Source organism: Tenrec ecaudatus, chromosome 5 (assembly GCF_050624435.1).
Source record: "Tenrec ecaudatus isolate mTenEca1 chromosome 5, mTenEca1.hap1, whole genome shotgun sequence".
NCBI lineage: Eukaryota > Metazoa > Chordata > Mammalia > Afrosoricida > Tenrecidae > Tenrec > Tenrec ecaudatus.
Window position 1 is genome coordinate 33162400 of NC_134534.1, and position 27219 is coordinate 33189618.

The 27219-nt window shown below is 43.0% G+C and overlaps 1 protein-coding gene across 2 annotated transcripts in view; it reads right to left on the reverse strand.

The window, feature by feature from the left end:
• ZFPM2 (zinc finger protein, FOG family member 2) overlaps nucleotides 1-19500 on the reverse strand; it is a 513834-nt gene extending 494334 nt beyond the window's left edge. For both annotated transcript variants that reach the window (XM_075549373.1, XM_075549372.1), the window contains exon 1: nucleotides 18900-19500. In XM_075549373.1, coding sequence (XP_075405488.1) covers nucleotides 18900-18939 — 40 coding nt within the window. In that variant the 5' untranslated portion in view covers nucleotides 18940-19500. The remainder of the gene's footprint in view (nucleotides 1-18899) is intronic.
• Between the last annotated feature and the right edge of the window lie 7719 nt (nucleotides 19501-27219).

Consider the following 27219-nt stretch of genomic DNA (forward strand, 5'->3'; position numbering starts at 1 on the left):
ACAGCTTTCCTCTAGTTCTTAAATGCCCCCCCCACCCGCCACCACCCACTACCATGATCCGAATTCTACCTTGCAGGACTGGATAGGGCAGAGGTTGTACACTGGTGCATATGGGAGCTGGAGGCACAGGGAATCGAGTGTGGATGATACCTTCAGGACCAGGGGTGTGAGGGGCGATACTGGGAGGGTAGAGGGTGAGTGGGTTGGAAAGGGGGAACCGATTACAAGGATATACATGTGACCTCCTCCCTGGGGGACGAACAACAGAAAAGGGGGTGAAGGGAGACGTCGGACAGGGTAAGATATGAAAAAGTAATAATTTATAAATTATCAAGGGCTCATGAGGGAGAGAGGAGTGGGGAAGAAGGGGTAAAAAAAGAGGACCTGATGCCAAGGACTTAAGCGGAGAGCAAATGCTTTGAAAATGATGAGGGCAATGAATGTACAGATACGCTTTACACAATTGATATATGGATGGATTGTGATAAGAGTTGTATGAACCCCTAATAAAATGTTTAAAAAAAAAAAGAAAATGTACTTACATCTTCATGGCCAAGTAGATAGCTTCAGAAGCTCTTCCGGAGGACTCTCAGCCCTGCGGGTGACATAAGGCTAAGGAAGCCCAGGAGGTCAGCAGACCCTTTGTTTAGGGTACTCTGCACTGAGCAGCCACCATGCAGTTCTGCAAACAGCTACCAGCGGCATCACTAAGGCCAAGGACTCTTTCCCTGCCTCAAAACTGGTCACCTAGAAATCCTGCCCAGGCTGGTGGACAGAGGTGGGTTTGCCCGAGCCGTCTTCAGCTCTTCAGTAGGCTAGGCCTTGCTCGGAGTCTATTTTTAGTAGCAACCATTGACTTTATCATCCAGAAAACCACTTGTGGCTTTTCAACCCTTGATGGCTGGAACGACAGCAGCCCACAGAGAAGCGAAGAGCTGAATGCACCAGTTGGGTTTCTTTTCCTCTGACTCGTCCCTTTATTTCTCTGAAACTATCCAAATAAAATGTCACTGGCAAGCTATGCCTCAGGAGACGTACACAGGGTTTTTAGTTCCACAGAACTAGTTTTCTGTTTGTAAAAGTTCACAGTGCCCTGAATTAGATGCTTTCAATTCCATTAGGCCACGAGTCCTCACCGCGCCTCTTCCAAACTCATAAGACGCAAAAATGCAGACCAATGCTCAACTTTACCTTCCATGAGAAGGGCGTGGGCACAGCTCACATGTCGACCATGTGTGCTTACAAGCCTTGAAACACTGGATGGCTGGAACAGAATTTAGAGATGTATGGACATTTCTAGGCTCTAGGTTCCTTCCAATGAGAGCATAAGTTTCAGGTTACAATCACCCTCATCTCCACATGCTACTAGTATCCCTATTTTATAATCACATCTTAAAATTACTCGGCAAAACATGCCAACATTCTGTACTCCTTCTACGCAGCCAGCTACTTATCAATGGGTGGCAACAGTGACTTTTACTACTTACGACTTGCAAGTTGCCTTCAGGGGCTTGCTTCCTGAAGCCCACTGAAACCCCAAGCTTGAGCCTATACCATTGCTCTGGTTCATTTCTTGGTGCGGCTGCTACCGCCTCCCACAAACTGGAAGATTTTTCAGATTATAGAGTCAAAGAAAAAGAGCAACATAGTTGGTCCCAGGTCGATTAAGACTATCTGCATATAATAATCTGGGCAAAGTGCGCTGTGCATCTTGAAACCGCTCCAAAGAGTACAACACGGGACAGGGAGACGATGCCCTGCTCTTGGCCCAGCAGGGTGGCATCTCTGAGCTTAGGAGAACCACATCCTGGGGATGAACTGCTCTTTGTATAACTGGGCTGAGAAGAGCACAGCATCAAAATTTCAGGAACGGATCTTTTATCTAAGACCCACCCACCATGTCCTGTTAGCCTGAGGTTAATGACACAGCCGTGGTCTATGCAGGGACCAGAGAAAGTCTATACTTTACATGGCAACGTGGTTAAACCCTTCTTCTCTTTGCCACTCCAGTCTCTTCTGTAAAATGGATGTTAATTTCCTTGCAAGGGCCCACTTTAGGCTATTCTCCAATTAAGCTTAATAAGTACACACCCAGAATATTGTATTGTTATCAATTTTCCCACCTTAATGATGTGAATTGGGCAGCTCTGGAGATATTTTTATCAAAAGTTTTCCTAGTTCCCATCCCTAAATAGCGTTCCTATCCTCCAATTACCCATCTGGGGTAGATGCATGTTCTCCAGTCTCATTCCATCAATGGCAGGAGCTTCTCCCCCTCATCATGGCCTTTATAGAATTGAGAACAAGTATTTGGTAGTAGTGGTATGAATGAAGATGACATATGCACTTCCAAATAAATACCTTCTGAGGAGTGTTCTAATATTATTGCCCAATGGTCTTTCGGGGGGTTGCCACATTGGTGGCACCAGGCACAATGATTCTGTCCACCTGCTGTGGAGCAGTCATTCTCCTCAATATTCCGTTCTAAAACTAGGCGAATGCCTATGAATGAAAGGACGGCTACTAGCAAAGAATCGCATTAAGCACCAACAGACTCAACTAAAAAGATACTGCTTGATTCATTTATGTTTGCATGTGTTATCTAGCCCCAGGAAGACATTCATACTAAACGCCTGAGAGCACTGAGTGATCACTATGACCATCGGCTACCAAACTGTTATAAAATCTGCATCTGAAAATGAGAGAGAAGTAGAAAGGTCTAAAGTTGGATGCAAGATAATAATCATTGTTTAAATTTAACAAAATGAAAGTTGACTGAAACCCACTGTCAGCTCCTGGGATTCGTGTCCCCTCTTATAATTTCCAAGAAAATTCAAAACAGACTAATCAGCCTCTTCTTCTGGGGGAATTATTTTGTTTATTTCCTTAATCCGTAATGCCCCTCTACAGGACCAAGTACCTTCCATGTTAAGCCCTGTAAGATCTGATCCTAAATCGGCTCTCCAGCAGCATTGTCTGCTATTCTTTTTCATCTCTGGCCCAAACTGCATACTGGACTTTGAAAGTGCTATGCTCTTTGATGCCTCTCTGCTCTTGGCCAAGCTGTTGCTTCCGCTGGGCTGCCACTCCCTTTCATCACTGACTGGGTCTTCAACTCCTCCTGGACCAGTGCCTGAGCCTCGTCAAAGTGCTACCCGAAGTCCCATCTCGTTGCTCAACTGTATCAAACGCCGCTATGTTCAGCGTGTGTAACAACGAGGCCCTGGTCTCTCTTCACTTAGTGTGCCACACCTGTGGGGGGAGCAAAGCTTTGTGTTCATTATTTCATTTTCCCCTCCTGGTAGCTGATAGGACACCTTGTTGATGGTTATTCGGGTTTGTTTAAAATGAATGTTGGAAAACTAAACAGAAACTAATTAAAGTTAATGTAAGTTAATTATAATATGTGTGGTTGAAAACATCGGGGGGTGGGGGTGGAAAATTACAAAACTACCCTAGTTTCAAGTTATACCCCATGAAACCATGTAAAATTTTAAAATTATGAATTCATTTATTAATCCACAATCCTTTGAGTGTTTTTTTTTAATGTGTCAACTCCTCTTCTAGCCACTGGGTATACTGAAGTGAACACAGCAAAACAAGCACCCACTGAGCTGTTTCATGTGGGGGCAAACAAAGTGCCAAATAGCCATTTCGGATAACAGTGTCGCCAAGGTTAAAAGGGGATGGGAGCGGCATGCGAAGCAACAGAACCCACGGTGCTAAGCTAGAAGGAAGCTCTGAGGAGGCATGGAAAGCGGGGAAAGAACATTGTAGGAAAATATAACCTGTTCAAGGAACCGAAAACAAATTCTGATGAGCCGCACTGCGTGTGCACGGTTTACGGGGGCTGGAGCAGGGGTCATTCCTGGGCAGTGGTACATGGTGGTAACATGGGTGGGGTGGTGAGATGTTTTTTTCAGGTGGTCTATTTGCCTTGGTTCTTTTTTTTTTTCAATCATTATATTGGGTGCTCGTACAACTCCTTTCACAATCCATTCATCAATTGAATCAAGCATATTTGCATATAAGTTGCCATCATTCTTTTTTAGACATTTACTTTGCCTTGATTCTTTGGGAAATTAATTTGAGAGCTATTTTTCCCCTAAGCCTAAGCAGTTCCCTGGACCCTCTAGGTTTTCTAGAGCCCCAGGTGAGTTGTTACTTTTGTCCAGGTTGCTGAATATTTCCTAGATGATTGCTACCTTTGTGTAGACCTGAGCTGTAGCCTACTCTGTGATTACTTGGTTTTATGCCCTTTGCAAGGACTGGTTTTATGCACTTTGCAAGGACGCCAATGAAGCAACTAATGCAGAGCCTACTATGCAAATGAAGAGGCTGGGGCCTATGGAGAGGGGCCTGGTTAGCCCAGGTGAGATGCCTTGACCTCAAGGCCATGGCCATGCCTTGAAATTGGCAGGGGGTTTGCTTTTAGATATACAGCAAAGCCTACAGGTGAGTTTCAGAAGGAAGACAGAAAATGAGAAAGTACAAGAGAGGCAAGAAGAAGCTGAGAGACAGAAAGCAAGGAATCTTCTGCAAAAATACCCCCAAAACTCTCATGTGGATTAAAGGCTATAACAATGATGACAGCAAGAGGCCCACCAGACCAGGAGCAACAGACCTGGGAGGGGTCCTGCAACAGTTCCTGGGGACCACACACCTGCTGCTGGACATGCAGCTAAGGGAGGAGGGGAACGAAACTCCTGCACTCGCTAAGAACCGAGTCGGTTAGCAAGAAGGCCCAAAACAGAGAGAAAGAAGCCTGTCCTGAGGAGCGCAACAAGAGCCCCGAGTGGCCGAGAAGGGGCAGGAAGAACAGAGAACGGGGCCTGCTCGCCTGTGCAGCAGAGAGGAGCTGAGAGAGCGGTCCCACACTGAAGAAAGGAGGGATGTGCGCTCCACGTTCAAGTAATCTTGTAGACTTTGCCTACTTCCTGATCCTGACCCTAATTTGTAGCCTGGCAATGCAGATCCTGAAATGTACTCTATTCCTTAATAAACCGCTTACTCTTAAGGATGGGCTATGAGGTCAGGAGGTCTGTGGGACCATTACAATGGATTATCAAATCCAGCAAAGGAACAGAATGCCGTGGAGAGGTGGTATTTGTGTCAGAATGGTGAAAAGTCTGAAGGGATTCAGTCTGGGGCTGCTTCTGATTCTCATCATTGCCCTGAAGTTAGGCTAGGTAGTATGATTCACATCTGCTGGTCAGGTCAGAGGAAAGGGCAAGAATGCCTCCGAAAGAACATGCTGGGTCATGACAACAGGTCTGCACATTAAAGCCAGAGGACACCAATGGGAGAAGGTAGAGCAGCGGGCTGACATGATCTTTGTTTTTTAAAGAAGTCCTTTTGGGAAATGAACTGTTCTTATGACATAGAATTAGCATTTTTAAACTACAGCAAGTGATCGGTGCTGTCGGAGAAGCGCTGGACTGCTAACCTGGAGGTCAGTGGTTCAAATCCACCAACTTCTCAGCAGGAAAAAAAAAAAAAGGCTATCTGCTCCCATGAAGATTTACAGACTCGCAACCCCTAGAGAAAGTCGCTGTAAGTCAGAGTCAGCTCATCAGCAGTGGGTAGGTTTGGATTTTGCTACTTTACCAAGCACGATGACCTGCTACAGGAGCTGGTCCCTCCTGAACACAGCACAAAAATGCAAGAGACCAGTCTCCTCATCTGTGCTTGGAGCATTCTGGTTGCACTTCTCCCAAGGCGGGTTTGTTGTTCTAGCAATCCCTGTATGTTCGATATTCTTCAGCAATACCATAATTCAAGTATATCCAGTCTTCTCCGACTTTCCCTATTCACTAGCCAGATTTCTCCTGCGTCTGAGGTGGAGGGAAATACCCCGGCTTGGCACAGGGGCATCTTAGACCCTCCAGTGATCTCTTTGCTCTTTAACACGTTCAAGGGGTCTTTGGCAGAGGATTTTCCCGATGTCATTCTTGCTTTGTTTCTTGTCTGCTCTCGTGCTATTGAGTGTGGAGCCAGGTCGCCTTCAATCCTTATGGACATTGATGTTTCATGTTTAGGAGTGCTGCTTACTGGCCCACCTTTCTTTACGCTGAGGTGTGAGCCACACTGGAGACGGCTGTTTCCACTCCTTATCCTGGTGGAGGAGTGCTTCACGCCCTTGTTTTCAGCAAGCAAGGCTGCGGCATCCCCTCAGCACAGGTCATTCCTGAGTCTCCCTCCAATTCCAATTCTGCAGGTCTCTTCATACCGCCCCAAGTTATTCTCGTTCTTAAATCAGACTCTAATAGTGCAGGATGGGTCCCCAAAGTCGTATTAAGATTCACTCCCTTTCATCGAGTTAATGTCAACTCTTAGCGACCATGCAGGACAGGGGAGAGCTGCTCCTGTGGGATTCCAACACTGTAACTTTTTATGGGAGTAGAGAGCCCCATCACTCTCCCACACAGTGGTTTCAAACTGCCAACTTTGAGGATCACAGCCCAACTTATTACCAATGCACCAGCAAGATTCATAACTACTAAGTTACAACTGCTAATCTTAGGTACACCTGCTCCACTTTTATCAATTATCTTGTTAGCCAATGCTTTGTATTGACTACAATAGTAAAAAATGGACTGCCCTAAAACTGTGCACATTAATAACGTCTGGACCAGACGTGTGTGATGTCAGCGGTAATGTTTAGGGTTATGTGTCCACGTGGCTGAATCACGAGTCTGTGGTGTGGCCGTTAAGTAGTGATGTAGTCGTCCTCCATTGTGCGATCTGATGCAATCACCCTCCGCTTGTCGATTACAACGTACTCAACAATGCGTGTATTTATTGTTAATGCAGCTTATCCAAATAGGAAAGCACGACAGAATAACAGTTCAAATGAAGATTGAACAGCAGAAACAAACAAAATAACATCAAAAGGATAACAAAATTGGGACAGCAGCATTAGTCTGTAGCGTGTGGGCATGTGTGTGTGTGTGCCCACACATGGGCAGAAGAGCTCACGGGCACAAAACAAATATGATGAAAGCAATTCGCATCTGACAACCGTGACGCGGCTTTAAAGAGAAATAGAATTTATAACTATGAATTAAGAATGCATCAAGGAGTGGCGTAATGGCTGAACCAGGGAAATGCATTGGTGTTCTTGGTCCTCAGGCACAGAAAAGGCATTCGACATCATGGGCTGCTAGGACAAAGTCGTGCTACGGAATCCCCATCAGAAATATAACTCCCAGAACATAATCCTCATGTTCTTACCACTTTTTTTTCCTAAGCCATTTTTCTGCAAAAGTTTTTATCATAATCCCTACAATGATTGTTAACTATTCTTGGACATGTATGTGTGTCTCCTATTTTAGGGTAACACTGGGTTGTTCCAGATACATAATATTTCCAAAAACAAACCACACGGGATTCTTAGCTGTTGTTGTTGGTTTTTGTTGTATGGCACCTTTCTTGGAAGAATTGTTCACACAGGTGAAATGCCATTGGCCCGCCTCCTCGGACCACTTACTGCGAGCGCCACTTCAGGTGATGGCGCAAGAGCTTTCGTACAGTAGTCCACTTAGACTATCAGCAGGACAGCACCTTGCACAATTCATCTTGCTGATAGCAAGCCTACAGCATAAGCTGAGACTCAACTGTCCTTTGGAGATCTGACCCTTACAACTCAGAGAAAAGCAATACATCACACAGGATTTTAGAGGGTCAAACTGCCCTAAATCTCCATTCTATCCAAGCTGTCCGAAGCCTCACTCTATCACCGCTGTGCCGATTTTCATGGTCAAGCCAAGAAATTGCTTTATTTTTAACGAGCTATTAAGATTTATACCTCCCCAGCCCTTTCTTCTAAGAATATTTACTCAATTATTGATGATGTTTAAGCTCAGAAGTAATATATAAAGATGTCCTGTACTCACATATATGCTAGCTAGTTCTTATATTATTAAGGTGATGTTTAATATGTGTCAAGAATTTTGAATCTTGAAAGATTAAAATGCAGAGAGAAAGCATTCTAACAACCCAAACTCACAAGCCAGTCAGATGTAAGTTAGAAACTGACCACACAGTTGGTCACTCACTGTGGACCTGCATAACCTCTGAAGTTTTCCCATTGTGCAAACCACGATTGCCCCCAAATAAGTGTCTGAACTATTGTTTTTAATATAAAGTTCTCAAAACCATAATACCATACCAACACTTAGATCTGAAAATAAGTTCTTAACATCAAAGCACTTAATAACTACTAATTAACTCAAATCACTTTCTCTCTAGAAACAATTGGTCTCCTCCCCCCACACCCACCAAAAGTTGTTTTTTAAATGCTTGGGTTTGGCCAACTTTGTCCTGTGACATTTTACAACTCTACCTGGCAAGCATGTAATAAAAAAAAATGTGACCATGTGACAGGCTTTGAAATAGCATGAAGACGACAGCATCCTATTCAGTAAACAGAAGTTCTTCCCTGTCGTGACTAAGTAATGTAAATATGGTTAACTGACGTAGGGAGAGAGCAACACATTTCTGTTTGTAGACTGAATCCTCATGCCTGTAAGTGACTAACAAAGGTTAGGGCCTGGACCTAAAAGAGAAAGAATGAAATATTAAAAGTGTCCCATCGTAGGGAAGCCTAGCATTACTTGACACTACACAGAAGCCGACCTTTTTGTCCTTCAGGCTTGCCTACCAGGCCCCATCTTCTATCGCAAAAGCCAAATCATCTGATCCCAAACTAACTGTCAACTGCCTGCGATGGTGGGGAAGCCAGCCATCAATCAATCAGGTTTTATCAGACGCGCTCTTCGTTTCTCTGTTGTGCTCACATCTTATCATCTGACCCAGTTGTAGCCCCGACTTCAGAAGCTTAAGCAACTTGATGACAAAATAGGCGCCTGTTCGCCCAAGATGCACATTGTTAAGGAGTGGGGTGATCATTTTAGCAGCTACCGAATACATTTGCAAATAGACTCTTGAATATTTCGGATTGAGACAAGACCCATGGTGGTCAGTCTCCCCTGCAAGCTGAGTTTGTTTCTGGCTGTGGGAGGCCCAAGAGCTCCAAAATCCAGAAGAGTGCCGAACACAAGACAAACAACACTGGAAAAGGCAGTTATTTCTAGGTCACTAAGCAGCGGGGCGATCACAGGGGGCACTTGAGGACATGCCACTGCAAGAAGAGAAAGAAGACCCAATCGAGGAATGTGGACAATACAAACTCAGGCAGTTTTAGACCCCAAAACAGGATAATGCAGGAAAAAAATTGTGAAGCCTGTCAGCCATATTGAACTGGGGTCTTGAAATTAAAAACAAGCAAACTATGATCCAATGATACTGTCAAATCCATGTTAACTGGCCTCTCTAAAGACAAAATACAAACCAAAAAAATACTATCTACCAGTTAAAACAATTGCAATATATAATAGGAATTCAAAATTTCAAATTCAAAGTCAACACTACACTGTGCTCTAATTTCTGCACAAAAATGAGAAGAGTGAAATATGCTTACTTTGGGCAGCTAGATAGTTTAGGATGGAATAGGTAACGACTTAATTTTGTCTTCTTGTTTGAGAAACACTAAAATGTTAAACTCTTGAAAGTTTCCTTGAACTCAAAATAAAAATCTCCATAAAAAGTACAAAACTTCCATTAAGAGACAATATTGTCATTGGACAACCATCTTCTGGTTTACATTTCATGAGCTACAATATAGTACTTATATATCTTTGAGTAACCAAAATGTATGCACGGACCTTGGCCACAGAAAGGAATGCCTTAGTCATCTCAGGATAGACTATGAAGCAACTCCACGGCACGGAAGCTATACATTTTGACGTGGGTGCGAATGTGTACAATGAGAAGCACATCATTCCCAAAAGATTCCCATGGAATCCGCGGGATTGTGTACAGAAACACTCCTGTGGACGTCTCAGCACACTGTGTAAGCGAGAAGCCTGCATGGCCTCACGCTCTGGAGACACCGAATAGGGGGAAGGAAACACGTTTCTACTCGCAATGTGTGAAAACATTTTCCTCTTAAAATTAATGTGAGGAAGAAAAATATCAATGATGCTCAAAGTGAGCTATGGCTCTATCAGTGAATAAGTACACAATCAGATCTTTAAATCCAACTGTCTGAAAATCTTTAAAAATTGCTCTTTCCAATTCACGTATTCTCAGATAGTGAGCAAGGGGAAAACGGACAGCACTGAGAACATTTAAGCATCACGTACTACTATTACCTGATTATTCATTTCTGATATTTTTTAAAGTATGGAAGCATAAGATTCCACTGGAATTTGGGTGTTTGGCCCTCAACTGAACTTGTAATGCTTATGAGTTCATTTTCGATCTTCCAATCCCCAGTGTAAGGCAGCCTCGCAATATTTGGAGGAGGTTACCACAGTGAGGCAAGTTCAAGTCTTTCCTCAAAAACACATTATTGCTCAACATCCCAAAGGAACAAACAGCAAAGACGTTAAAAGACAAAAGATTCAGGTTAATAGGCAGAGAGGAAGAAATCTACTCCTCTAGCCCACAAATCCTGCCATGAGTTCTTTATCCTACTGAAGTTTAAAGACATTTGGAAAACTTATGATAAGTGAGAGAATTTTAGAGATTATGTAACATGATATAGAGGGCAACTAGCTGAAAAGTCTGTTTTATTTTCACAAAAGCCTCCCTAACGCCAACGACAGAGATTTACCTCTTCAAAAAAAATTATTTCTTAAAAAAAATCTGAAAAATAGTATATTGAATTGAATGCTCATTTTAAGACTTTATTAATTCTATTCTGAAATGTAAATGAAATCTAACATCGAGCTTTCACTGCAGTCCACAATAAACGCAGATGTTACAGATATTTGCGATATTTGATTCTAATAAATGCAATTCCCAGAAGCCAAGTTGTGGCAAGCAAATGCCACACTAACTCCATTCAAGAACTTCTGGCAACCCGAATTCACAAACTCACAAATAAATCCAACTGAGCAGAGAGTGAAAGACGCCAACATGGAAGGAAGGCCTGGTCATTATTCAACGCTACTCAAGTGCTTCTAAGAAGGAAATCTTTGTTTTATTGCAAGGGAATAATAGTAGGATATCAAATAATAAATATCACTGTCTTGCCGGCTGTCTACACAAAGGGTTGACACGCAGCTATGCTATTTTACGACGCCAGGAAGGACTAAGTGACACTTGACATTGCTTGTGGCCACCAGGCACTTGTCACTAATCTTTAAACTCTCCAAAATTATGAGACACATAGTTTCCTTGTGCATGGAAATATTTGCATTCAGTACCCACAACCTTGCAACCAAAAGAAAGGTATTTCACGCACCATTTCCAAAGCTAGTTTTTACTTTCTATTGTTATTTTTTAAAAGAAAATTATGGGTTTCCAATGACCTGATTTGGCGGGGGAAATGCTCATTTTTACATGGTTGGAGTAACTTTGGAATATCGGCCAAATAACATGTATTTTGTTCCCTGACTTCAGAAACTTATGATCCTTTTATTATTTTGACAAACTTCTTCAAAAAACCATTTACTCCTTCAGCCTATTGCTTTAAGATTTTCCTTATTAGGAATAAATATTTGCTAAACTCACAGTTAAGTTCGTTCTTTCCTTGGACCTGAAAAATTTCATAGCAAACCTCTCTGCCCTTCAGACAAGGGATTAGTTATCTCATACCTATTGGGGGTGTGTGTGCAAAAAACAATATTCAGAATACTGAATGTCACAGGCACTGGTCTATTAGTGGAAACGGTGATGAACAAGCAAGAAAGAACAAATGAAGGAGAACAAAAATGCTCTACTTTGATCTGAAATCTTGACCACAACGGAGTCTACTTAGTAATTGTCATGTGCTCATTTTTAGAAGTCTTTGGCAAAAGCACAAATTACCATGGCCTTAAATAATCCTGACTAGACAATTCTGGTCTACCTTTGTGTCATCTCCAACCGACAATCTGACAGGAGTGGCGCGACCCCCTCTCAAACCAGCCTCTCGGCATTAATATTTAAATCTTACCTATCCCTGGCGATTGGAATGCAGCCTCTATTCGCAAACAAAAACTAAATCAATGTTCTTAGAGTTCAAACTAGATCCCTAAACAGTTTGCCACTCTCTATGCACAGATAAGATAAACTTTTCTTTGACCCAAGAGATGAAGTTGCCATGACGATCAGAGAGTCCACTTTCTATATTGATATTTTGCTGATGTAACAACAAATAGAACCAGATCCTAGCGCCGATAATGGTGATTAATTAATACTAATATTGATCCCTACAAGCAAGAGACAAGGCTATTAACTTGAAGCCTGAAAAGTCAATTGTTACCTGTGGCAGAGATACTCAGAGCTGATTTGGAAGCATAATAAACAAATGTGCTATCTTTATGCTAATACCCGTTAAAGGGATAGTTCTCCCTAGCATGCAAAATATTGCCATGCTTGAGCTTATTAATTTAATTGCATTTCAGCTTTAAAAAACGTAACCTTATTGAATGATGCATACTTACTCTTTTATCTATGGTGGAAATGCATTCTCTGCCATCTGAAGAAATGCACTTTTGCTGGTATTCACTGGGTTAGTCAATGAGCTGATCATTTTACCCGGTAGCAGGCACTGAATCCCATAGGTTTCAAAAACCTATGGAATGTGTTCTAAAATGTCCTTCCTAGTCCTTAGGGATTAGAAAAGTCACAGAAACTCCAAGGGAACATGACTTGGAGGGTAAGAGCTACAAAGTTAACATATTCATTCACACTTTTTAGTGAACAGATTGCATTTTAAAAAAAAGGTAAAATCATTCTTGAAAAATATATTTTATTTTCAGAAACATCCAACTTTAGATTCTTCACACAGTTTAGTGAAATGGCAAAAAAGAAAAGTCCTCTGTAGTGGTTCACTTTAATTTAAAGATCTTGAAAACGCATTAAGTTACATTAAAGAAAAATTAATTTGTGAAGGATTATTTTCCTTGAAATGAAAGATGTAATTACAGAATGTAGAATGAACGAAATCATTCTTTCACTACCTTTTTAGAAAAAGTTATATCCTTAAAAGAGGACTAAGTTTTTTTAAGGCGAGTTATAAGTTCATACTTTTTGTGCCTTGATTATGGAGGAGGAACAGAAATACAGTGGCAATCCATACATCCAGTTCCAAATATTTCACTTTAGCTAATGGATTCAACTGTCTTATTTTAAAACTTCTGCCAGTGGTAATAACTAACAGCAAAACAGATTAATTAGAATTTTACATATGTGTTTCTATTAGTTTGTGCAAAAGCTAATTAGTCTTTAGATTCTCAGTCCTCAAACAGAAGCACTAATATGGAGGACAAAAAGCCCAATTTGAAAAGCCCCAAACTGGGGAGGTGTGTTACTACCTTACCCATAAAGCGATGTTAACTTAATTCACATTGCTATACTGACACAGGCGAAACAATGGATACAACCAATGGATGCCTTCATTTTCCCCCACAACTGTGCCCAAACAAATCAACTGATAAGTCATTGCTTTAACCCTGAAGCATATGACCAAATTTTATAACACCAAAAAGTGACAAGAAAATGATCTAATTGCATTGTTTTCCTCGGCACTCTATAGCACTGCCTTACACGGAGCATGGCATGACAAATTACATGATATTTTCTATGCTTATATCTGAATATCTCCGAAGATAAAATGTAAAAATTACAGAGAATTGATAAATCTATGAGTGGATAAGACACGCGCTGATCTCATGGACTTCAAGGAGGCACATAAACCCATGGTGACTGAGCTGATAAAAATATATTCTTCTTAAAATATGTCATTCAATGCATAGAAAAAGTGTACTTGCTTGTCCATGTATGACTATGTGATTGCTAACATCAAACTTCATAGAATGTGCTTACAGCTTTATAAATGAACAATTTAAGAAAGTTACTGGAACTAAAAAATATAAGAGTTTTTTTATTTTATCATCAACTTTGAGCCCTAAACTCTCACAGCAACTAGCATTTTTAAATGCTGAGCCATATGTATCTGTATTATTGATTCCATTAAACTTTAAAAAAAAAAGCAACTTCAGGACCAATGAAAACTTTCTTATATAAACGTGAAATCCTAAATGTCAGGATGACAGTATTAGTCATCATAAAATTCGTTCAGTGTTTTGTTGTTTATTTGTAATCAGCTAAATCATCATTCTTAGATATTTTCAAGGAAAAAATTCATGCATTGCCATCATTTGAAATTCACAAATAAAGAAGTTCATTCCAAGGAACTGCACAAATGGGGGCCACTTCACCTGTTCTGTCATAAACCAGTTAAAGTAACTATTACACAAAACACACTCTCCTGGTTCCGTAGACTTTGTGAAATGTTAGTCAAAAACTGAAAACTCAAAATTCCTAATAGGAGAAATATCACTAAACCAAAAGAAAGGTTTACAGTTGAACGATATATTAAACTATTCCTAAAAATCAGAAGATAGGAATAATTTGGTTAAAAGCAAAATTCTATCTAAATATTTGGCAGGTGAAAAACAAGACAGCCATCCTCTGTGTGGGAGAAAGGCATCAACGTATCGCAACTCTGTGCAGCCTTCTCCATACGCCTTTAAAACAGAACATTATTAAAAATCCAGCAGATAATTAACTCAAATTATGGCGCAAGCATTAATACTCTTATAAGAAATACTAAACACGCGCACACACACACTGTGAAGAACAATGGAAGTAACCAGAGTCACTTCTTAGCATAACATAATTTAAAGGTCATACAGAAGAAACAGCTAGAAATGTTCCTATTGACAAATATTAAATTTATATTTCATATGCAACATCCTGATTTTAAAATAATAATCACTTTTAAAATGAAACATTTTATACTGTCTGCTTTTAAAACACAGCCTAGGGTATTAAAATACCGGTTGTATAAGCTAGGAGCTCATATGACCTGAAATTTTTAGATCATCTTAATTATTTTTTTCAGGAGGCGAATCATTCAAACATAAACGAATTGCAACTTCTGGGGAAGTGGGAGGGGGATAAAAACCTGTGCAAAATTGCAAGCGAAATTATTCTGTGCGTGGGTCATTTCGATTTCAAAGTGTGTATTAATTCTCAGTAACTGCTTTATTTTTTTTGAGGGGTGGGGAGAATTCTGCCTCTTAATTCAGCATTTGTTTCCCCTCGCCCAACCCACAAATTTCTATCTGATCTACAAAGGACATTTAGATTACATAGGTTTCAAAATATCAAGCAACCTCGGAGTTTTATGAAAAGAGTACTTTGAGAAGCTTGCCTTGTCTTAATCTTATGGAAAAATAAACTCTTGCGTTTCTCTCCCTGCACCACCTTTCCCTGTCTCCAAATTAACTACTGGGGAACAGACAATGATGAAACCCATTTGGAAAGACAAGACAAAAAAAAAAGTCGATGTCCATGTTTTTCTCAAGCCTTAGCTAATACACTTAAGTGTAACTCAAGTTGGGGACATATAGGTCAGTAAACACATATCTAGAGACAACAGCCTGAAGAAGAAAATAACAATAAAACTGCACACACCCCAGGTTTACTAATCATAAAGAGAAGCACTGGAAAGAGAGAGAAAGGGAAAAAAAATCCTCATTTCTGTCATAAATTTTGCAGTGCAGTCGCAGAATGAAGAACAATCTGGGCAATTTATTGGCATATTGGCAGGAGGTGATAAGGCTAAAAACAACAACAGCGAGCAGCTGGGCGGGGAGATGGACTGATAGCATGATATGGCTCCCACTGCAAACACCTCCTGTCTTATCGGGGCTTTTTATCAAACCGGGATTACAATAATAGCTTATGAGAGAAAGCTTCTGAGGGGAGGGCAGAAAATATAGTCTTGGAATGGGGGGGGGGGCGTCGAATCTGAATTTTGGGACAAAACATAGGGACAAAATACATAATTTATCACTGTATTATCAGGAAATCCAGGCAGTCTAATCAAGGAGCACTGAGTGACTATTTTTTGCCTTATCATCCAAAGTGGTGGAAACGGAGAAGGAATTATCAGGCTTCTGCAGATTGCTGGGCTGGAATTTTAATGGTAATAATCGGGTTTCTGATGGTATATCTTCTCCGCTTATCTTTCCCATTATCTCCTCTTATCTGGCCAGTCATCATAGCAAATTAATGGTGCTCTTTCAGCGTCGCCTTTTTATCGCTGCCCGGAGAGCACCCAAGGGGAAAGAATAAGCAAAATATTAAAATACTGCATAAATCACAATTTTAGATAGCAGGGAACTGTATGCAGTGGAAGAAGAAGAAAAAAACTGTGCCCAACAACCTTTTTGTCCTTTCCAGTGACTGTCTTCAGAGTCTCTGTGCAAGCTGACTTCGTGCCTGTCGCGGTCCCTCTAAATTGGGTCTGTTTTATCAGCAACGCCAAAGCCTTCTTTTCAGATGCTGCAGCCTACCAAGTTTTAAAATTCAGTTTTATTAGCGGCTCGAAAGGCCATTGTTTCATGGAGTGCCACTCTCTGATATTTTCCAAACTTATGTTGGATCTAGACTTCCCAAAGCAACGGGATTATTTGCAATAAAAAAAAGGCTGCACTTGTTAGACATGAGCAAATTGGAGGGAGCGAGCTCGCATAGTAATGACTGAGCAGCGAGACAAACTTCTCTATCTGTAATACGACAGATAGGCAAAAGGAGGCAAACTCTAACAGACTGCAACCCAAATGTCTAAAGCTGGTCAAAACCACATTTAAGCATCTTTCCCTAATAGGTACCAAATAGCATTACTCTAATGTAATAAGTCAAAGACCTTTGGTTTTTCATGTCTTTTCACAGTGCAAAGGGAAAAAAGGGTGTGCGCATTTGCATAATCACTGTGACACCCCCCCAATGGAATCCAATAAAATTCCGAAATGCAAATATCTCCGTATCATGTATGTACACATATATCAGGCAAAAATCACTGCATGAATAAATATCTAAGTATATTTGTTCCCTTTTCCAAATGCGAGAACTTTTAAGCATCTTGATAGTTAATAAATCACAGCTTTCAAATAAGCTACTGAGATGTTTTATGACCTATAACACAAGTGTAGCATCAGCAATTAGTTCCGACACTTTAATCTTCAATTATATAAGGTAGACATACAAGGGGGGAAATTTTAATGCAGTTAATTGAGAAGAAAGAAAAAGTACTCCCAAGTAGAATCAGATGGTCTTTGTGCCATACAATCAATTAGTATTAATTATTTATTAACAATCTAGATGCCAGCCATGTACTTAAAAAGCATTTGCATCTAATAAGGTTTGCAATCATCTTTTGTAATAAGCAGTTTTGTACTGTAAAATGTAACGTTTATAAAGGAAGACCCAATCAATTTAGTACAAAAAAAGTAGGAGGCAATTAGTTAAAGCCATAAATAATCGCTCTAAAACCAGTGAAATTCTCCAAAGAAGGTACGCCCTTGGGTTAAAGCAGCCTTGAGCCAAAAACCCAGTCCAGTGTCTGCTGTGACCCAAATGTACAGGGCGGGGGCTGAAGTACCAGCAAAAAAGAAACTCAACAAATGAAAACTAGGAAAGTAGCTTCTAAAAGAAACGGATCACACAGACACAGGAGTAGGCAGATCTGAATACTTAACTGTAGCAAATTGTTTATAACCTGGCCCCCATTTGATTCGGGGCTACTTGGCCGAGATGACTGTATTTTCAAACTACATCAGACAATTAAAACAAACAAACCAAGATTTGGGGATAGGGTGGAGGGGCGGGGGTGATTATGATTAATAATCGAGAGAGGACACTATTTAAAAGCCTTATCTTAAGAGTCACATGATGATGAGCTTTAAACAGTTGCCAGATTCCAAACACGAAGAAATGGACCGTCCCTAAGGCTGCTTATAGATACCTAAATAAGGCGGCTCCTTCTTTTCGGTCAAAGCGTTGAAGATGTGTCACTGGCCCACAAAACATTACTGAAGGGACAGGGCTGCCTAGGTGTGTGTTTGGGGCAGGTACCACCTGCTGTGCGGCGGGAGGCGGGAGGCGGAGGCGGGGAGAGCCCCCTAAGCATCACCAGGACCCTCAAGGGCTCTGGGGTTCCAGCCCGTGGGCTCTGGCGCGCGCGCGCCCGCCGCCTTGAACTCCAGCTCCCGCGCTGGGAAGTGACGGGGCGGCCCCTCCCAGCCAGGACCTCCGACTCCTCCCGGGTCCGAGTCCGCCCGAGGCCCCGGGGGAGAGCATCGGGCGGCGAGCGGGCGCGGCCCCGAACCCTGGGGCGCGACCTGCGCGTCGCCAGCCGGCACCCGCGGGGCGGAGGCGCACGGCGGCCCGCCGCGGAGGCGCGAACTTTTGCACCTACTTTTTGTTTCGCTTCGGGTTTGGCGTGACGCTGCCACCGCCCGGGGTCGGGAGCCGGGCGCCGGCTTTCCAGTGCCCTGGGGACAGGGAGTCGGCGGGTGGGCTGTGCCGGCTCGCACCCGGTCTTCGCCAGCTTTTCGGGGAACTGAGTTCTTACCCCGGTGGCCAAAAGTCGTTCCCAGGAGGGCGGCCACGCCACTCGCAACGCCAGCAGTACGAGCAGCGGTCAGCCGGCGCCGCCTACGTGAGGACCAGGCTGGACGCGACGGCGGCCCCGAGGACCCGCCGGCCGGCGGGCGAGCGGGCGAGCGAGCGAGCGGGGGCCGGGATGCGCCCCGGCCGGAGAGAGCGGTGCCCTCGCAGCCTCCGCCCGGCCCGGCGCTCCGCGCGGCCGTCGCTCGCTCGCTCGCTCGGTCCGTCCAGACGTCCCTCCGCCCGCTCCCGCAAAACTTTGACAAATCGCCGGGGATCCGGAGCGAATGTCCCCGAGTCCCCCCACCCACCCCACGTGCCGTGCGCCCCCCAGCCCCCACCCCCGCCATCAGCCCTCCAACTCCGGCCCCGGCGCGCAAACTTACGTTTGATCTGCCGGGGTTTGCTCTGCTTTCGCCGGGACATCGCGGCGGCGGCCGCAGGCGCTGGGGCTCCCGCGGGGCCCGCGCTCCGGGCTGCCGCTCCAGCCGCCGCCGCCGCCGCCGCCGCCGCGGGCCAGGCTCCGGCCGCAGCCGCCGGACTGCAGGCGCGGGCGCGGGCGCGGGGCTCCTCGGGGAGCCGCGGGTCCGCCTTCGGCGAGGAGCAGGCAAATGGGGTGGGGGCGCGGGGGACCGAGAGTGTGACAGGGAGGACGGACAGGAGGGCGGGCGGGCGGGGGAGGACCAGAGCGAAGGGGAAGGGACGAGTGAATGGACCGGGAGGGAGACCAGGAAAAAGGGAAATAAAAACAGGAAAAGAAGGAAGCGCAGGACGGAGCGGAGGGGAGAGGGGGCGAGAGGGGCGGAGGAGGCGCGCGCTCGCAGTCCCCTCTCCCCGGCGTGCGGGGCAGATGCTCGGGCGCCGCCGCCGCCGCCGCCGCTCCGGGCCGCGCAGCTCGCGCTCTGCCGCGGGAGGTGGCGAGCAGCGCGAGGGAGGGGCGCGCCGGGGCTGTGGGGAGGGGAGACTAGTCCATCCGCGAAAGGAGGATTGGCTGCATCCAAAGCCAGTCCGGATGCAAACTAGGACTCCGGCCCGGGCCGGGTGGGGTGCAGGAGAGCGCGGCGTGGGGGGGAGGGGGAAGGCGGGAGGCGTGGGGAGGACTTGGAGGGGGGCCACCTTCTGCAGTTGTCACCGCGTCAGCTCTGGGCAGCGGCCAGAGCACCCCTCCCCCCTCTCCAGGCAACTTCGTCCAGCTGCCCCCTCTGACGGACCCCCAAAGCTCCTTGCTCCAAACCTGGCCCGTCTGGCGGGGGCACAAAGAAATCTCAGTTTCTGCATAAACTTTCTGCTGCCAGTGTTGCCGGCCCCCCTCCTCTGGCCCCCATCCCCGCCCAAGCAGCTTCTTGGCAGGAAGGTCAGGGCACTGGCAACGTCCTGGGAAGAGCCAGCTGATCACAATTGCCAACTGTGTGTCTTGGGGCGAGTTAAGTCCTCTCATCTGCCCAAGCTCTCAGGAGACCCAGGCAGGGCTCTCAAGGTTCCCTGAAGACCGCTGAGGACTGGGACCATTCCCCCACCTCCACCCCCAATTGGTGCTGAGCTGTGTCCTGACAGTGCTGCTTCTTCACCTTGACTTTCCATTTTACATGGTAAACACTGCCAACGTGGAGATGGGCAGATATTTTCTCAAAATTAAAAAGGAGGACCGCTCACGAGGTGATCCGCCCTAAATTGGAAAGGAACCTTTTATTTTCTTTAAATAAAACTGCTACTTTTTTTTAAGGAGGTCTGGAAGTTCTGGACTCATACGCTGCCCCATGACCTTTCATTCTTTCAGTTCAGCCGCCAGGAAGCAGCAAGAGACTAGTAAACGATTTGATCTGGCCTTAATGCCCTAAGCAGGTAAGACCCCATCATAACTCTTTCATGGTTCTTAGTGTGTGGAGTTGTGTTTTGTTCTGATTCATTTATTGTACGTCTGGTGTGTGGGCAAATGCAAACCCAACTGAAGAAACGTTGAGGTGGTTTGCAGTGATGATGTGGGCCAAGTTAAACCATGTGAACTTAGATTCGTTTCTCTGCCTTCTCGTGGGTGGGCTGGAAGGGCTTTATACAAGTGTCCGTGGAATTTGCTGCTTTAGGTAATCAGTATTTGCGATGAAACTTCACCGCAGTTGCGTGTATCCACTCGATACTGCTGACTCTTCTTCCAAGCGGCTGTGAATTCATCCATTCTGATATGAAATGGTGCCTTCCCTCCACCTCTGTTTGGTTGCCTGGTCTAAGCGTGAACTCACCAAACACAAGATTCTCTAAAAGGGTCTGCAGGTCAGGGAAAACTGGGCTGACAGAGCATAATGCAGGCTGCTTCGTGGGCAGGGCACGCTGTCATCTATGTCATTTATAACCCCATCAGGACATCTTCTGGAAGGTGTAAGGGGTTGACTTGGGAGGGGGATGGCTGAGATCATCTTAATACAGCGCTGAAGACCCATTGTAAATTTTATTATGTCGCCATTAAGTAGTAGTTTGATTTGAGGTGGTCCTTCTGCACAGGAAAATGCACAAAATGACAAAATCTAGCCTGAAGAACCAACAAATTAAAGCCATAAGTACCATGAAAGCAGGGTCATTTATGTTTGTGTTGTAGAATGAATAAGCAGAAAACTACCAATATCTCCCCCCCACCTCCTTGATTTTCAATCCATTGCAGCTAAATTGGTGTGCTAAGAATTAGATGCACTGTGCATTATGGTTTTCAAGATCTTTTTACAGCACTGGCTGACTTTTTAGATCTCCCAAAAGGATGCCCATTGGAATTAAAATATCATAGCAGTTAGTGTTGCTTTTGGCATTTCAAATGGTTGCATATGCAGAGCTAAAAACAAACAAGTAAACCTGAGCAACATATTCAGATAAAAAGCTGAAAGCAGCAAGAGTCATGGAATAAAGACAAGATTGATCAAATAACCAGAACCAGATACTCCTTTACCAAAATGTATAAACATATAGATAAACACATATATGTGTACATTATGTATAGGCAAGGTGAATTAAAATAATACCTTTTCCCATATTTTTAATGAGAAAGTTAATGATAGCTAAGGTTCAATTTTTTTCTTTTTTTCTAGTTGAATTCACTAAGGTTATAAAATAAACAGGCAGCCAAGGCCTATAAGCAATTATTTTTGTCCAAATGGATATATCAGCCCAAACCAGAGCTTCCTGACTATTGAACAATGATTATGAAAACCACAATTGAAAAGTGCACCGGGGAATCATCTATTGAAAAACCACAACAACAAATGTGTCTGTGATTTTGAAAAACCACAACTCGCAACTAATACTCGGTCTTTCAAATTACTATTTAACTATACATGTAAAAATGTACACGGAGCACCACAGAATAATTTCTCTGTTACTCAAAAATGAATTATTCATATTCTTGAATCACCAGTGTAATGTCTACATGGTAGTTTGTTTAGAAAGTTTCTGCTTTAAAGATAAATCATTTTAAATTACATATAAAATGCAAGTTACTTTAAAAGCAGAATAACGTGACATTTTACAATATTTTCTTAAATGTTCAAAGAATCGATTTGAGATAGAGCTAATGGAAAGAAAACATCTGTCTTAGTTCAACTAGTTCATAAAGTTCTTTTGGAGTGAGAAGATATTTTCAGTGACTACTGTATAGGGGGGAAAAAGCTTGGAATATTTCATTACAACTTCAATGGGAGAATAATGGCAAACATTCTTAAATGTTCCATTTAATATGTCTGACAACATGAGATGCCAGCAATAATAAAACCACACCATTATGCAAAAAAAGTATTTACAAATGCATACAACGATATTATTTACAACCTTACAGCTTCCATAGTTGGCAAATTAAAAAACACTGCTGGGTTCACTTTAAGTTTTTAGATAAACAACAAACAGTTTTTAATATAAGTAAGCCCTACACAACATTTGAGACATACTTATTTTACAAAAGATAATTCTTGCTATTCTGATAATTAAATTTTGCTGGACATCCTGAATTTTATCTGGCAAGCTTACAAGCTCAATTGAGAATTTCCACAAGTTTGCGACTGTCTATAACATTATTTATGGAAAAGGCAGGGAAACCCTAGCATACTTTTTGCCAACACAGAGTTCATTCTGGAAACTCATATGATTTAGGAAAAGTACGGTGAAAGGAATACATTTTTATGCACCAATTCTTATTTTATTTGCCATAAACAGTCCAGAAATACGTCTGCCGTGCAAATGAATTGCATTCATGTCTGTCTCACTCTGGCATTTGTTTTTTAAATGTGTTTTTTTCCTCCAAGGGATCAACAAATTGATAAAGCAACCTCCCAGGCCACATTTTATTAGGCAGCAAGCTGCCTGCTTATTATGGGAGCAAACAATATCCAAAAGCTTCAGAAAGACTTAATTTGGGTCCTTACATCCTCACCAGAAATTGAATACAGTTTATCTGTCTCGATTCAAGATTGTGACACTGAATGGAATAAGAATGCCATATGAAAATAGTGTTTAGAATTTGTGTATCTTTATAATTTCAGCAGTTTAAAAATAAAAATCAACAATACAGCTAAATGGCATTCCTATTTGGGGACTCTGAGAAAAACTATCTGCTTACTTGCAAAGGAGCCAGGGGCTTTGGAAATACTCTGTCAATCTAGATCGGGGGTGTTTGACTGGGGCTTCAGGTAGACTCCTGATCTTTTGAGAGACATGTGTATGTACAAGTCATTTTCTAAGGAATGGGCCTATTGAATTCTATTTTCAAATACATCTGTGTGTGGGTGGGGGGATCTGTGCCTCAATATGGGTTAAGAATCACTGTTTTCTTTATGTGTACTTTTCTTGTGAAAGACTGGAATTTTTTTTAAAAAACCGTATGATTTAAGTTTGTTTTCTTTGAGATCATCTTTTATACACTTGTTACGACTCGGACAGACGATACTCATAAGTTGAACTAAGAAACAACAAGCACCTCTTTGTTGCTAAGTTTATATAATGCATACTGCACCTTCAAATGCCAAATGAAGATTACAGGAGTGATCCCCAAATTGGAATAGGTCATTGGTTGCTTTTGCCTGCCCAGCCATGGTTATGCGGTAGGTTACAAGTTGGACTGCTAAGCACAAGGTCAGCAGTTCTAAACCACCAGCCTCTCTGAAGGAGAAAGGGGAGGCTTTCAACTCCTGTCAAGAGTTACAGCCTCCGCAATTATATCTTACGTTGTAAGGTCATTGTGAATTAGACTTGGCTCGATGGCAGTGTGTATGTTTTCTTCAGAGCATGCCTTCTCTCTTCTGCGAAAAAGGCTGTGATGTGATATCATTTGTAGAATTTCTAAACCTCAACTATTTGATCATGCGATGCAAGCCTGTTGCTCTTAGTTGCCGTCAAAAATGTGCTACTCACGGTGGCCCTGTGTATCAGAGTAGAACAGACCCATCATCGCCTTTGTCTACACTGCAGGCTTCATGGATTGTCTTTCTCCCATAGACCTGGTGACTGGCTTCGAATTGACAAACTTTTGATTAGCAACTGAGTGCTAGACTGTGCCCCACTAGGGCTCCCATCAAGTAAATATGGTGCTCCCCAATTCTCGGCCTGTCAGAAGATTCCCTCTATCTATCTACAGCTATCTCTGGTAGCTCAAATTGTTCTTACGAGGGTCAATCCAGAGACTTTTTCCTAAAATCAGCAAGGAGAAGGTGCCGTTTGGGAAAATCCAAACTTGAAAATGCTGGTGGCCTTCCTTGAGGAAGAATCTGATAAGAACCTAAGAGCAAGGTTAACCCAGAGGACTTGTTTTTGGACTCATAATTTGTTGGGGTTTGTTTATGTGTTTGTTTTCCAGATATGTGAGCCAATAAAGCCGTGTCTGTGCTTCCCCTATCATGAATTGCTTTTCTAGTCTTTGCAATCAAGAAAAGCCCAACAAGTCTGTGTGCTTGGGGAAAACAACAAAAGGGAATCCTTTGTTCTGAGTCCTCTTGAATCCCTGCTCCCTATTCACCTGGCTCGCTAGAGCTACAGGTGCCCTAACCTCTCCCCATACCTGGACCAGCTGCTTTCCTCTCAGCCTGAGAGCTTTCTTCCAGATCCCCAGGGTCTCAGGCACAACCCAGAGGGATAGAGAGCTAAACTCTGGGAAGAGCCCTAATAAAAGGGACTAGTGGTTAAATGTTTCAGCTACTTTAACTCTCCAGGGGCCAATTCAGAGGCAGGTGGCCCTAGTTTACCCAATGAAAATGAACAGAACTCCCAGCAAGATTCATCCCCAATTTCCCAGAGAGAGAACCTGCTCGGTAACATGCCCCTCGTTGGCTTTTCTTTCCTCTCTCACTTCTCCCACTTTCTCACTTGTTTCTGCCTTTAGCTTCCTATACACTTCCTGCACCCAAGACCTAGTGTCGGGGTATGACGTTTGGGGATGCCACGCCAAAACACCATGTGTTTTCCAGCCTGACTTTACTGTGGAACCGTCAGTGTCACTTACCTGTGTCTACATAACCAAGTAACACACAGAGTCCATCTTGTCTATGGTCCTTAGTCTTCATCTGTTTCATCACGTTAAGTCCTGTGCGCCTTTGTAGTCCCAGTTGGGACCACCAAAACCCATTGCTGTTGAGTCGATCCCAACACATAGTTCTCTAGCCTGTAATCTTTAATAAAAATGACGTCTTTGCCCCCTCAAAGCAACTGGTGGTTTCAAATTGTCTACCTTTCAGTTAGCAGCCGAGTGCAAAATACTTGTGCCTTCAGGGCTCCTTAATCTTAGTTCAAATGTCATTTTTCATGGACAGACACAATAACTCCCCATGCCCAAGTGAGGTACCTCTTCCCAGTTGCTAACAACGCCATTTTTTCATGCCATAAAGTCACACGTTGCTTCCCATTTATAACATTTAACACTCTACTTACATATAAGTCCACCCCTCCCCCCACCCACAGTATATCTAACTAGATAGTAAGGTTTGTAAGGGTAAGAGACAGGCCCATCTGTTTCAGAATTGCATCCCCAATAATGTCATCTTCAGTCATGTCGTTATGAAATGAAATAGAAAGCAAGTCCATAGTTGGGCAGTCTTGTTGGAATTCCTACAGTTTCCAGTACTCGTATAGTCCCAAGTGGTGGAGATGGCAGCCATGTTTATGCTGCATAGCCCCATGATCCGGAATGGTGGATGACTGGATCATTCAGGGTGCCTGACTCCAATTTGAACCCCCCAAACCCTCTCTTGGGAATCTAGACTGAATGCCAAGAATTTCATGTCTGAATTAATCTCTTAAATGAAGGGGATGTCAAACTTCAGGAGTTGTGGCATGGTTGTCACCATGTCGACAGAATAGCACAGTTTGCCAGTAGAGAGGAGAGTAAGTATGTGTCTAGAGAGAAGTGGAGATGGGAGCCCGAGATGGCATCCATTTCTTGTTCCTGCCCATCATGGCCCGTGGCTGCGCTACCGCATTTAATGGCACTGATTTGCGGATGCCTCTTTAACATTTAGCGTTCTCCCACTCTTCCTTTTTCTTCTATTTGGCCTATATGAGCAACAGTTGATTCCTGTTACTTGCAAACCAAGAAGTCCAATCCAAGGCAACAATTAACCATCTATGACTTTAGTCCAATCTATTGAATGTTAGAATATTTAGAAAGCTCAATCAAGGCCTTTTACTTTCCTCCAATAATTTTTTCCTCTATTTTTTTTATATTTTGCCCTCTCTCCTGTACAACCTGAAATAGCAAAGAACTCCTATGAATGCAAAGTAGGTGACTCCGTAGCTTTAATGTAAACCATGATGTTATCAGTTACAGATCTTGGGTAATCACTTCAATCGGGAGCAAGTCCTGGAAAAAGTTAGCATTTTCAAAGTCAAGTTCCACAAGGGCATGATGATCGATTGACATGCACATCCATAACCCTCATGGATATTCTGGGCCCAGATGTTTGATTTTACTTTCAACTTTACTTTGCCACATTTGAATAACCATATAACAGATTACCTAGCACATAAATTTTATGAATGTTGTTATACTTCACATGAATAATGTTTACACTACCATGGTGGATTTTATTTTTGAACCTCTAATGTTCGCCATAAAATCCTAAATGCACAACAAGGAATTAAGCATTCTTTTTGGTTTTTTCTTTTGTTTTGGGTGAACACTTGCTACGTGTGTAGACTCAATCAAATCACTTACCTATTTCTTTATCTACTTGCCAAAGTATATTAACATAATACATTAGGAAGGAGTTTACGGCACACTGGAGATACCCGATTAGGAAGAACCATGCTCTGAAATACTGAAAATGGAATCATCTGAAAAGATAATTCTATCATTTTCAACATTTATCTTGCCAGGAAAGTTAGACATTATGACAATAATATACTCTTTAAAAAAACAATAAATTTTTATTGTGGTTCAATAAATAGATTACTTGGATTTAAAGTTCAAATAGCTTTTAAATGATCGTAATGAAAATTAGCATTCCCTTGTTCACCACCACCACCACCACTCTCCTCTGCGCACATGCACGCATGCACACACAAACACACACTCCCCCTATACATACACACCAAATACATTTCCTGCTCCCACAGGTCCACTCACTCACTGTCAATGCTTTTTGAGGTGGTTCTTTCAGTGCTCAGGTGCCAGTCAGAAAGTCAGAGGGTTAAGTTCCCTCAGAGGCTCTTTGGGAAAGAGCCCTGGGGATCTGAAAAGTCAGCCAC